The 13,544-nt window shown below is 35.9% G+C and overlaps 2 protein-coding genes and 1 long non-coding RNA gene across 3 annotated transcripts; 1 reads left to right on the top strand and 2 right to left on the bottom strand.

The window, feature by feature from the left end:
* Positions 1 to 1,936: 1,936 nt before the first annotated feature.
* On the bottom strand, positions 1,937 to 3,965 carry LOC119071108. The gene is made up of 3 exons (XR_005086595.1): positions 3,784 to 3,965; positions 2,989 to 3,081; positions 1,937 to 2,277 (listed from the first exon to the last, which is right to left on the bottom strand). It is a non-coding gene; the product is annotated as an uncharacterized LOC119071108 (long non-coding RNA).
* Positions 3,966 to 5,975: 2,010 nt separating this feature from the next.
* Positions 5,976 to 9,644, bottom strand: LOC119071398 (SHC-transforming protein 1). The gene is made up of 8 exons (XM_037176275.1): positions 9,333 to 9,644; positions 7,633 to 7,767; positions 7,499 to 7,569; positions 7,201 to 7,432; positions 6,981 to 7,135; positions 6,799 to 6,916; positions 6,618 to 6,741; positions 5,976 to 6,559 (listed from the first exon to the last, which is right to left on the bottom strand). The coding sequence occupies exons 2-8, from the start codon at positions 7,759 to 7,761 to the stop codon at positions 6,204 to 6,206; spliced, it is 1,185 nt and encodes a 394-aa protein (XP_037032170.1). The 5' UTR covers positions 7,762 to 7,767; positions 9,333 to 9,644; the 3' UTR covers positions 5,976 to 6,203.
* Positions 9,645 to 10,289: 645 nt separating this feature from the next.
* On the top strand, positions 10,290 to 12,671 carry LOC119071397 (probable Ufm1-specific protease 2). The gene is made up of 6 exons (XM_037176274.1): positions 10,290 to 10,413; positions 10,475 to 10,690; positions 10,751 to 10,981; positions 11,056 to 11,332; positions 11,404 to 11,814; positions 11,869 to 12,671. Exons 1-6 carry the CDS (start codon positions 10,375 to 10,377, stop codon positions 12,465 to 12,467), a joined length of 1,773 nt encoding a protein of 590 aa, XP_037032169.1. The 5' UTR covers positions 10,290 to 10,374; the 3' UTR covers positions 12,468 to 12,671.
* Positions 12,672 to 13,544: the final 873 nt, after the last annotated feature.

A 13,544-nucleotide genomic window follows, 5' to 3' on the forward strand; every position in this document is an offset into this window, starting at 1 on the left:
GAATTATCTAAGATTTCATGGCTTGCATTCATTCGAGGGAATAAGCATAATGATAAGATAACTTAATTGAATTGATTTCTTACAATTCATAGGAGGCAAGAACTTCACCAGTACAAATTATTGGGTCTGTTCCTCCTTTTGATCTAAATCTTTTAAACTGATTGTTGTGAAACCTATTTCATTCACTTGCTATAGAAGAATATATTCACAGGTCTGTTGAAGTCATAGAGGTAGACTACCTGGTTGAAGTTTATTGTTGCTATCGATAACGGATGATAAAGCCATTCGCAAAAGTTAAATTAATGACTTTGAAAACAATCCGTTAAGCTTAGAGATATTGTCGACTATAGATGTAAACAACTGCTGCTCCTTCTATTCGCTACTAGCCAATTGGAGTTCTACTTTAAAGGATTTGAAATGTCTGATTGTAGCGATTGTAGCTAGATCGATCGCAATGTTTACTTACGCAACTTCTGTGAAATTCGAAGACGTTGTATAATACAGTCGAGAAGATAAAGTGATGCATCTGTCTCCTTTGACTTTCTCTCTCTTTCAAGTCTTCTGAGTTCTATACATTTTTAGGATTACCCAGAATGCCCCAAATTAATGTTACGATATAAAAATAACATTTTTATCTAATTCGAAGTGGATTGATAATTCCGCTTTCTTTATGATTGATAAAATAAAACAAATTTCGCGTGTCGTTTCATGTGTTATGTGTTATATTCTTAACGGCTTATTTCTACATAGTACAATGTTCTTACTCTAAAACTCTGATTTCGGGGCTGCAAAAAATCACTACGAAAACAATAAGGCGATTTACATTGTAAATTAATTGAAGAACGGCTTAATACTGCGGCATAAGTAATTTAATCATCCTGGATTAATTATAATTAAATGACTCAATAAAAAAAATAAAAAAATAAACAGATTTTGAACTTTCGCAAAAAAAACACGCATCGAACACCAATCGTAAGACCTAACCGACTCGGCCACAGAAGCTGATAAAATCCTGGTTAATATCGTTGTTATAGAATATTTCACACATGCAGAATCATTTTAAGACTCTCACAATCAAATTCTAAATACAATAGATTTCGTTCGATGAAAGTAGACAGCGCCATCTGTGCTATTTCTCTGATCTTACGTAACAAACATGTGCATATCAACAATTGTCTCGTTTGTCCACTCGTCTCTATAGATGCAGTGGAAAGTATTAGTGTGGTAAAATATAATAACAAATAATTCACATGGTATTTGTACCCATCATGCAAAATTACATTACAATGATCCTATTACAATCTAATCATGATTACAATTATTCCTTAGATGAGCTGACAGCGACACCAATATCATTTATCTACATGCATGCCTTCTTATGTAGCAAACATGTACATGGATACATGCATGAATCAATTGTTCGATTGGCTACTCGTGTCTATGACGGAATAAATTTATGCATTCTAACGTGAGTAGGAATACAAGCAACCGTTTCTGTAAGCTGGTTTGGCGCAGTTGGTTAACGCGCCGTCTTATGAATTATTCTTTTCTTGCATGCGCGAGTTCGAAATTGTTTTTTTTAAATTTTTTTTTTTAATAAAACATGAATAAATTGAAAAATTTAATTAATTGTCACATATTCGCATGCTTATTAATTGCCGTTTAGCAATTATTTTCATATTAATTTGATGTAACCCCACTTGAAAGTAATGTTTTCAAATGTAAAAGTTTTAAATTTGATCGAGCACCTAGTTCCGTGGCGTGGTGGTAAAACACTTGCTTCGTGTACATAGGGACCCGGGTTCGATTCTCGTGCTTGTCAACGGTTAGACAACATTGGAATCGACTCTGGGGAAAATTCTCGATGGTAACATCGATATTCATATGTCAATGATTGAATTGTAGTGAGGGCTAGAATTCATGAAACATATCAATATACGATATCACCCAACTTTCAAGCCTGATTCAGAGTTTAAGTGTCTTACTAGTATATACCTTCTGTACATAACTAGTATATATACCTTCTGTATATAATCCTGTACATATAGTCAGAGTTCGCCGCTAAATGTACGCACACAAAACTCACATTAGTATTAGTACGTCTATGTCTACACTTTACCTAGCACTTTGATGTTGAATGTCGAGTAGATTTCATACTTCCAAGCTTTAAATGTTCAATGACGTTAGTTAGCATATCAAATTCACTCTTAGAGTGGCATCAGCTTGATCGTAGAGAATTTTTTGATTTTTTTTTAAATTTTTTATTTTTTTTTTATTCTGAAAGAAAACACAATTTGTAAAATTAGAAACTTAAAGTAAGTCTGCAAAGTCAAGATCAAGGAAGATTTCTCGTTCTCGAGTACTCGAGACCTTAAAGATGTGATTTTAGGTGATCTTGGTTGAAAATCTTGGTTACGAAGTTTATAATCATTTCAAAATTGTTGATTTCATTTTCAAAGGGACATTTGTTTCTAGTAAAACATCTCTGCTGTATTGGTTGACTAGAACTGAGGCAGAATGAACTTTATAATTACAAAAGTGAAATTCAACAACAAGTTTATTTTCATTGCAAGCAACAATCCATCGTTGTAATTGACAATCTCATTTGAGACAGAAAAGAAAGCTACCAACCATCGTTCTAAATGTTCTAAATGAACACTTCACTTATTGATGGCATGGGTGTGGTGTGGTTATCGGATGCAAATAATATTAAGACTGTCTTTCAAAGACTTCATTTTTCAAGTTACAATTTCTAGCATTTGTTCTTCTATTATTTTTGCTGAATTAAAACGATACAAACATCAGGTATTAGAGTAACGAATTATTATTTAGACTTTCGGTGTCCATTTCTAATTTGTATTTATAAAAATAGGAAGAAAATATCGAGAATAACGATAAAAGAAGAAGAAGCAAAATCATGTGTACTCTTAGAGTTACTCAGATCACGATAAGAAATTTCTCTACCGACTAAAACTTCAAAAAATTCACCTTCAAATTATTTTATCTGCTCACCAATAATTGAGAGTGCATCTGGATTGTATTGACTGGACTCCACCAAGTTCATTTATCGAAAGTAATGTTCTGAAAAGTCAATAATATTCGATATTAGGATTCTCATGCACTTCTATCTATCCCTTCATATTTTACAACAAAAACATTAGGCAAAAATATTGAATCTCTTTAAAACTGTTGTACATGCTGGCCTGCTGTAGATCTCAGCGAGATCATGTCACGTACATACAACACTGTTTTCGGCTGTGAAAGGGCGTTTACCACTATAATAATTGCGTGGAAATTGTTGTTGCTACATATATTGATGTTTGGAAAACCTTACACTTATGTCAACAACATAAGCTAACCATGCTAAGGGGCCGTTCATAAATTACGTAACGCTAGAGGGGGGAGGGGGGGGGTATGAGGCAAGCGTTACGGTTCTAACAAAATTGGGTCAAACTTGACCCTTTTAGCGTTACAGACCCGGGGGGGGTCTGAAAAATGTTGATTTTTGCGTTACGTAATTTATGAACGGCCCCTAACACAAATTTCTAAATATCGAGTGATTTCGCCAAAATTTTCTTAATACTTCTTTTGAACAATTAGTTTACTTCGCGTTTTTTTTTTAAATTTGAGATTTGAGGAACGGATAAACCAAATGAATAATGGATAATACTTAATTGGATAATAAACTATAACTCAGATGAATTACAACAGAAATTTCACTCAACAAAATTCTTTCAGCCAAATACAGATTCAAATCTTCAATCTTTATTTAATTCCTCTTACCGATTTAGAATACAATCCAATCCAATGGCTAGCTATAAAGCTAGCCATCAGAGTTTCCTGTCGAACCAAACACGTTCGACGTATTTCACTGTTGATAACACTCTGAAAAATCAATGATTTCCAACATCCTCGTTCAAACAATTGTTCCCTTCTTTGTTGAAAATTAAATAATGTTCGCATCTGCGCAGTCATTATAAACAGAAAACAACATATAGTCTTCTCTAAAAGGATGCGAAATAATTTTCTTGAACCGGTGAATTCGGTTTCGTATTTACCAACAAAGCAAGGGTATATTTATATTAGGGGTTGCGCATCAAAGAAGGTTATGTATAACGGATTTTTTACCAAGCATTTTTGCATTTATTATAATGTAACACCAAAACGTCCGTTGTGATTACTTCATTCCCTACATTCATTCAATAAATTTTGGTTCCTCATCCCAAAATCAGTAATGAGTTGTGACCATGTTTCTTAGATTGGAGACTAATACATTCTTCAACAGTCGCTAATTCCAAGATATTTTATCCTTAGGCATCATCTATTCCTATATGCAATTAACATTGGCATTGGGTATAAAATTGGTCCTTACCTCCGAATGTGATGGTGGTCACAGAACAGTACAGAACTGTTTATCGTCAGTTGCTTCCATCACATTCGTACACTATAAAATAGGATTTAAGGAGATTGTCTAGATTGGAAAATTGATTTGTTCAATTAAAAATACAAAATATGCCAAGACTGTGAGGTCGTATAAATGGATCAACTACAGCAGTTTCCCTAAAATTTGTTGAAATTTGCTGAAACGTCTTGGTGAATTCTAACAAAACCATTTAAAAATCTTTTTTGTGAGGATTGCTGTAAATATATCACATCCCGGTCGCCCGGTAACGTAGGACTTTGTGGATCGAAGTATTTAACCTGTTACAGACTGCCAGCATATGACCAGTATTATTGAGGGATTCTTTTGAAAATAAATCTATCAAAATCGCACCCATTTCGTTTTGCAGGCCTCAGGTAGTCTCGAGCTACACCAGGTTGCTGGTGGAAGAACTCCGAGGGTGGAAAAAGAGTGTATTAAGTCTCATTTTTTGGCCGCTAAATGTGAGCGATACAGGTGAGAGTGGGCTCGTTGGAAAGCTGAGGTCAAGTATACTTTCAGGTTATGCCAGAACATCCATTGTGTACAACAAAAATTTTAGCTGCTAACCTAACATACTAGTTGTAACGTACATTATCTAAGGTTTCCATTGATACCTCAGTGCTGGTGACTGCTGGTGAATTTAACGAGTAGCGAGTGTACTAATATAAAACTCTGTTATGTGGGCAATCACCAGAACTGCATATGAGGTATCAATGGAAAGCTGAAATAATGTACGTTCCAACTAACATGTTAGGTTCACATTAACCGTCATCAGTACCAGGCCAGACCACTGTAAAATTCACACGGATTTTGAAATTTTTTGGTGTACATTTTTTACAACATATAATCAATGAATGTTCTCAAACTATGCATGACCTGAAAGCATTTGACCTCAGATTTCCAACGAGCCCACTACCACCTGCATCGCTCATAGTTAGCGGCCATCAAATGAGTCTAAAGGCAACATTTTTCCAACTTCGGGATCTTCCACCAGCAACCAGGTGTAGCTCGAGACTATCTGAGACCAGTTTTGAGGTCTCCTGGCAAATACCATTCAAACCATGTGTATATCCATCCCTGACGAAATGGGTCAGATTTTGATAAGTGGATTTTGCTATATGAAAGACCATATTACCCAGAGCTTGTCATTATTTTTTGTCGTTATTGATAACAGATGAATCCAGAGTCAGAAGACAAAAAAAAACAAAAATTCAATTCACAATTTTGATTATTTGTTTTTCGTATAAGCATGGTAATAGTTGATTGATTGGATTACATTTATAGTGTGTTTTGCCAACATGTTCATATTACATGCACATATAGAAGTCAATAATAAGAGAATACATAAATACAAAATATATTGGTGGTTGGTATATCGTTTCCTAAATATAAAAAATAGTCTAAAAAAATGCCATAATTACAAGGCTTGTAACACAAGCCCATAATTATGTTTATAAAAAGAATGTCTGGGTAATATATCAATGCCTAAATCGTAAATGGTTTTTGTGACTAAAAAAAATTTCTTTTAAAAAATAAACTCAGAATCTCTTTCTCTCAACGGTCTCGTCTACCATTAACATCACTTAAGTAAATATATGATTGTTTTGATTAATTTCGTTGTCTGACTAACTTACGTAAAAAGATCATTCAGTTACCTTCATCGGTTCGATATTATCAGATTCGTGTATACGTACAATTTTGAGTCGTTCACGACACAGATATAAGAGCACTAAGCAAATTACACCGAAACTTTAAAAGATTCCAACAAATTCCGTCGCTGTTATTTCGCCATTTGTGGATTACGAGCAATCGGATTTCGCAGTATCAATGCACTTTCCTCGGATATAATTGGCAAGCAATTCAACCAGTGATAGTTGATCAAATGACTGATACTGTCGAAGATTCGATCTTTTGTTCGAACGATTCCTTCGGGATCGATGAGTAGTAAGTGTTTTGGTGTGGATGCTTGCAGACCGGTTAAAACGTATTGACCGGGTTTGCCTTGGGATTCGCGCACCAAGAAGTCACCGTCATTTTTCAATAAGCTTTCGGCAGCTGGTCGGCTGATGGCGCAATGGAACCATGTTTCCGTCATTAACTGTGACCGTTGAACTTCGGCTGTTAATGAAAATGGTTCTGAAATTGTCAACTTGTTAGGAGAATATTCAATCAGATTTGTTGGGCATTTACGTACGCATATCAAACACATCTCGAGCTTGTGCACTGTTACTGTTCGGATCTTTTTCATTTACATAGTCGTGATCCGGTGGTGGACTGTTCAAGTCGATGAGATTGCTACTGAGCCGTTCGCGAGGCTTCTAAATTGTTTCAACTTATTGTATTAACTAAGTGAATCGATGAACGGCATTGATTACCTTAACTACATTGCGTTGCGATCGTTTCTCCAGTTCGTCTTCATGTAACATGTCCGGTGGCAATTTACCGGGCAAATCATTGTAGTACTCCTTATCAGTATTCAGATTCACTTTGTCTCTGTAATGTAAAGAAAGCAAAACGTAAGATTTCGGGCATTCTTTTGTAGAAGCATACCACTTACTGTGCCTTATTGAAATATTCATTAAATCTCAGTTCAAATGCTTGTCCTATTGTTGCAATTAAGTCTTGTGCTTGGCCCCCACCACATTCTAAAACGTAGCAGGCTCTCCACTCTTTTTCATTTTTAGCTACATAAGCTACAAAATCCAAGGTTTCCTGTAATGGTAATCGAAACGGTAAGAAGTCGCGATGACTTCACATTAATTCATCGAAGAACATACACTATCACCACCGGATGCAAATGATATCCTGGGCATATCGTGTTTAGCTATTTCCTCGTTGGTTTCCAATGTAACTAACGACAAGAATTTACTGGACACTGTCAGAGTTGCATTCGAGCCGGCATTATACATTTCGGGCATTTCGCAAATGCATTGCATAACTTGCTTATCGACACGTCGTTTCTTAGACGTTTTCAAACCAGCCGCCTCACAAACACGAGTGATGCATTCCCTGTAACAATTTTACGACAATTTATCCATCGAAATTATCTAAGTTGTGCTAGCTATTGATATTTACTTTGCCACTCGCGACCTCAGCGAAAAGTCTAATGATTTCATGGAGGTTCGTATCTCGAGACATCCTATGTACTGCAATCATTTGTCATATCAGACTAGAAACGTTTGTGTAAATAGAAGAAATTAGTTTCTTACCCTAACGTTAAAGGTGACTCCTTCGTTTAGAATTGTTTGATCTGTGTGCAGCCAACCTCGCGATGGTTTACTACAGAAACTTTTGTCTGATCCTCCACTTCCAGCTGCTCCCTCAGCATAACGAGGCATTGTGCTCTGAAAATAAATAGGAAAACTCTTTTATTGAGATGCTTGATTCCACTCCAAAGATATCAAGTATATCATCCATAAATTCCCTAATTTTTTTGTCAATCTGATTCTCTAAAATAACTATAGATCGAAGTGCCTCCGTTTTTTTTATGGTTTTTTTAGTTGTTTTTATGTTTCTGAGCTAGGTCGATTACATTCGGAAAAGAAACATGAACTCAGGAATTTAAAAGAATTTTCGTGAATTTAATTTCATATAAAATAGGCCCTGCTGCCATTGGTATAATTATCTAGTTTGTCATTACTATGAGAGATTCATAGAAAATATTTAGCTTCATTACTTCTACCGAATATTTTCCTATATTAGCCATAAGTCTCGATTAAGTACCTTTTAAATCTTTGACTCTTGTCGATAACAAATGCCTTTGAAGAGCCAAAGATTTAAAAGGTACTTAATCGGGACTTATGGCTATAGGAAAATGTTCGGTAGAAGTTTTGAAGCTAAATATTTTCTATGAATCTCTCCGATGGATTGGTTGCCTACATTATGTTTAAATCTATTACTGGTGAAAAAGAAGACCAAACATCAGAACACATCATGCAATGCCCTGGACTGAAGAGAGAAATCGAAGACCTAAAAAAATCTGCCCGGACGAAGACGAAATATTTTCGAAACTATATTGGCACGTTCGAGGAAAATAAATTGAATTTATGATATTTTCGAAAAAATAAATGAGCATTAGATACAAAAAAAACTACAGTTAGAGACAGTGAAATTTCAGCATGAATTTGCTTCAGCTGTTTTTCAGCTGATCCACACAAACACTCAAAAGCTGAAATTTCACTGCGTCTGACTAATCAGAGCCCGTCGTTTTTGTTAATCGATCGCGATAACAGATGACTAGCCGCTTTAATAGAATAAAACTATAGTTGTCGAGTCAACAGTGTATGTAAATACGCCGATTTGTTTTTGTAGAGTAGTTTCGAATCAATACATTTACGGACGACTGTTATCGGATAATGTTGTCGCACACATCAGCAAAATACATGGTAAAGCAAATGAAGTGAAAGATTTTATTCTAATCTTTCGAAAATACTTTGACAAAAGCACAGATTCAATAATCACCCTGATGCCTGCAGTCAATGAACGGCTAAATTGACAAAATAAATGAACTGTACGGTAACATTAGATTATTGGACATTTACATTAGCCTAAATTTTATGCAACAATTCACAAAATTTGCAATGATTCACGGATTGATGTTATACAACGTACAATACTTTAATATACACATGATAACCGAATGTCGTATTTAGCGTGATTTTAATTCAATTCATTAAAATTCCCGTTCACATAGCAGTATATCGCATTTCGGAGTGTTTCATCGTGCTCAAACAACTCTCATGAGGCGCTACTAATTAATTAACAATTCTCTTTGTAAAACTTCCTGTGAAATGAAAATGACTCATCATCCATATCAAATATTGTTAAACCGAATTTAAAAAAAAAAATACAAAAACACAAATGGAAAAGTATATGCAAAGTAAGGCTCGACCGGATTAACCTTTTTTACCTTTTATAAATTGCAAATTGTACGAATTCTGCGGCTGCTGCTTATAAAGTCACTGTATTAAGTAATTTGTTTTTGTTCGATGATTTTTGTTAGAATCACAATCTTCATAACCGTATTCAATTCACCCTGTAATCAGTATAGTTTCAAAATATGATTGATTGATTTTATATCACTCGAATGATCGATTTATGGCGTTTTATTAAATTTTTATTGTTTTACTTTCGTGAAAGGAGAATAACAAAACAATGAAAAATAAACAATTTTGTACGAGAACAACTATATTGCATGATCTATGACATTAGAAACTTTAATGGCCCGATGGTAACATAGAGAGTTGTTTGACAGTCGGAATTAGAGAAATGACAAATTTTCCAAATAGTGTTCTCGGTCCGAGTACTTTGAATATGTTAGAAGTGAACAAAGATTTATTGATGACCTTTACCAACGGACTTCAAGCAAAGGTGCTTCGAGTGACAGCTGCCAAATAGAGTACCTTGTATGAAAAATGTTTCCAGATTTTTTTACAGAAGTAAAATTTGTTTGATACACTGACTCTATTTGGAGTACCACTCATACTTGAAGTGCGTTGCCTTTACTGTTACGGTTTGTACCTGGTGAACCCTTCTCTATATTAAAAAAGAATTCCTCCAATAAAATTAAGAAAAAAAAGTTATAAATAAAGACATTTGACCGGACGTTGGGTACGTTGCCACAGCTGACTGACGCGATTTTTTCTTAGCTATTTCGATTATAGCGGTCGGCGAAGAAAATCAGTTATAAAACACGAGCGTACCAAGTGGTACCGGAAAGGGGAAGTTGCTGAACAGATGTGACTTTCCTTCCCCAGATGATTTATTTAGTTAAAAAAATGATTTTTCAAAAATAGCGCGTTTTTTGTGGATCTACTCAATCGACAAAAATAATGTACCTTATGCACTCATTAACGTCAAAGTGACGTTTTACACCTCTTCTTTCAAAAGTTCAGGTTTTCTCGAGTCCACGTAGTTTGATTTATCAAAATATTGAAAAAACAGTTCCGAAAATGACTCCAAAATTGAAAATTTCTTCATTCGTTATCAAGGTACACAGTTCGACTGAATTGCATATTGATTCGCCCGCATGAAATGTATTAATTTTTCCAGCGTCTAGCCAAAATCAAAAATCAGTGCAGTGGTTGTTTATTCGGTGTAATGTACGATGGTCGAATCCTGATTATGGGTTTTAACATTGAGAACTCGGTTGGATCGCCGAACTACAAACAGATCCAAAATAATTTCCCAGCTGAATTAGATTTATGCGGATTGATCAAATTCGGTGAATGTACTGATGCCCAGGCACATCTCAATGAAATCATACAGGTTGGTCGTCTACATGCCTGTAGAGGAGGGCTTTACTGAAATAAATTATTCGTTTTTTAGGATGTCGATGTAACGGACAATCCAGTATTGTTACACTGCGAGATAGGAACCAGTAATGTGCGTGCTTCACTGTTTATACATGGACACCTGGAGGATATTCAATTTGATATTATGGAAGAGGAGACACTGTGGAATGAGTTTATTTATGCAAGGGTTCAATGCAATCTGGAAGTGGTCTGTCCTGAAGATGAAAAGTCAGTGAAAACTTCCATGCAAAATCTCAGGAAGTATGTAAGTAGAAGCAGATTGAGCCTGAACTCATCCGAATCACTTGAGTAACGCGATCAAATGACAATGCTTTGTAGGTTGCATCGGGCAAAACTGGTTTCAAAATAGTAAATTCACCGATATATTTGATTGGTCGGGCGTCCGGCACCTGTATAACTGGAACTAAATCAAATGCAAAGATTTCCGATCTTCTTGAAGCTGCGAATAGTGGCAGCACCGACGATATTCAATCGAAAAAGAAAGTGGCGCGAACTGATTTCGAAGTGCTGAGGGTAGCTCTGTTTATGAAACTGTCTGGCGACCAAGAATTTGATAAAATTAGTAACAACGCCGCCAAGTGTGTGTTTAAGCCAGGTTCGACAGAAATTTGTTCAGCGCAGTGTGTTTAGCGGTGGTTTGATGAGAACCATTTCGGTTATTTTCAGATGTTGTCAAAATACGGATCCCTCTACAGATTGATAGCTTGGCTGTGCTGCACAAAAATACCAAAGCGTTAGGACTGTACGACATTTTGATTGAAAGTGTTTGCCGATCGATTCGTTTAATTGAGAAAAGTGTTGCGAATCAAAAGTTTTTGTCCAATATCAACGATCTTGGCGTACCGAAGACGTTCAACTTTAAGCCCAACGAGCTGGGACACTTTTTTAGTTGCGTTTATCTAACCAATAGCGTCGATGAAGATGAGTACTTAGTCAAACGACGTAAGAAACTGCATCAGCAATTTGCCCTGCCATTAACTCGACCACAATTTAAACGAACCAACCGGTACTTATTTGATGGTGAACAACCGACAATGAAACATCTTGTCAATCCACACATTGGGCTCAAGAGCCAAGGTATTTTTCAATTCTTTGAAGTTATGAATTGAATTCCCATTAATTAATTTACAGTCACGGGTGGTACGCAGTATCTGGTGACTGGAAAATACACATATTATCACTACATGCAAGATGGATTTGATGACAACGGTTGGGGCTGTGCATATCGATCACTTCAAACTCTGTCTTCGTGGTATCAATGGCAGGGATACGTTGAACGAGACGTGCCATCACACAAGGAAATTCAAAAGTACTTATTCGATATTGGTGATAAGCAGAGTAGTTTCGTCGGTTCGAAGCAATGGATTGGGTCCACGGAAGTGTCAATGGTATTGGATGGATTGTTTCACATAGTTTGCCGAATTTTACGCGTTGAATCGGGCGCTGATTTATCGCAACATGGTCCGACACTAGCCAGACATTTTGAAACGCAAGGAACGCCGATCATGATTGGCGGCGGTGTGCTTGCACACACAATACTTGGAATTGATTTCAATAGTGCGACAAATGAGCTTAAATTTCTGATCCTGGATCCACATTATACGGGCGCCGATGACTTATCGATTGTGCAAGCGAAAAAATGGTGCGGATGGAAAGGAATCGATTTTTGGGACAAGAAATCATATTACAATTTGTGTATGCCACAACTTCCGATGAACACTTGTTGTTGATAAAGTCCAGTGCTATTAGGTGTGAGGTCAGCGGTACGACAAAACGGAAAAGATTGTGAAGGAAAAAAGTGTATTGCGAGCTGTAAGAATATGGAAAATGTAATTTAAATTATGGAAATTTGGATTTTGTAATTGACGCCGCGTGTTTTGTATTTGCGAGTTCTTGCTTTTATCGTCATTTTTTGTAAATAAAATTTTAATTTTCGAAATTTTGTTTTGATATTTCAATTGACAACCAATTGTGGTCATACATATAATGCTACGTTAAAGTCGACGTCTTTCACCAAGAGGGGCGGATACACAACTTTTTGTAATTTTCAAAATTTCAAAGTTTTCCACAACAAAAATAGAAGAAATGAAAAAGAAGTGACGTTTTCTTAGGGTTCCCAGATCGCAAATTTCAAATAGAGTACATTTCCAACTTGAAAAAGAGTACGTTAGGCAGAACAAGAAAAGAGTACAAAAGAGTACATTAAATGTAAGTGGAAAAGACTAGGTACAAATAATTTGGCCTAAAAAAAGACTTCATTCATAATTATTTACGATTTCTGTTCTAACAATTTTAACTTTTGTGATGAGCAGCAAAGCTCCGAGTTTTTCGCCTGAGGCGCTATCATTAAATCACATTAAGCTTATATCAGGCGCGCAGAGTTCTATTTTGGTCGTATGGGGCAAAATTTTGGTAAACAAAAGAAATAAAAAAACCGTATGGGGCGACATGAAGTCGTATGGGGCATCTGCCCAATTCGCCCATAGGAAGTCGGCGCGCCTGGCTTATATCGTTAATATTTTTTCAAGAATGCTGGCGCCCCTTTCTTTGACCATGAGTAAGGAGTCTTCCAAAGCTCTTTTAGCAAATTTAGTGCTCTGCCATACAGATTAGTGATTTTTACCCGAAAATCAGTTTCGAAAAATTTAAAGTTTTCAAGAATTTGCTAAGGAAGATTTGTAGATTTGCGTGCAATTTAACTGCAACATCTGCAACATACAGAATGATTGCATTATGTAATGTAGTATTACAATGAAATGACAGTCTTTGCCGCGCAGCGAAAATTTTTCTATCTTTTAACTAATGAT

Source organism: Bradysia coprophila, assembly GCF_014529535.1.
Source record: "Bradysia coprophila strain Holo2 chromosome IV unlocalized genomic scaffold, BU_Bcop_v1 contig_144, whole genome shotgun sequence".
NCBI classification, from domain to species: domain Eukaryota; kingdom Metazoa; phylum Arthropoda; class Insecta; order Diptera; family Sciaridae; genus Bradysia; species Bradysia coprophila.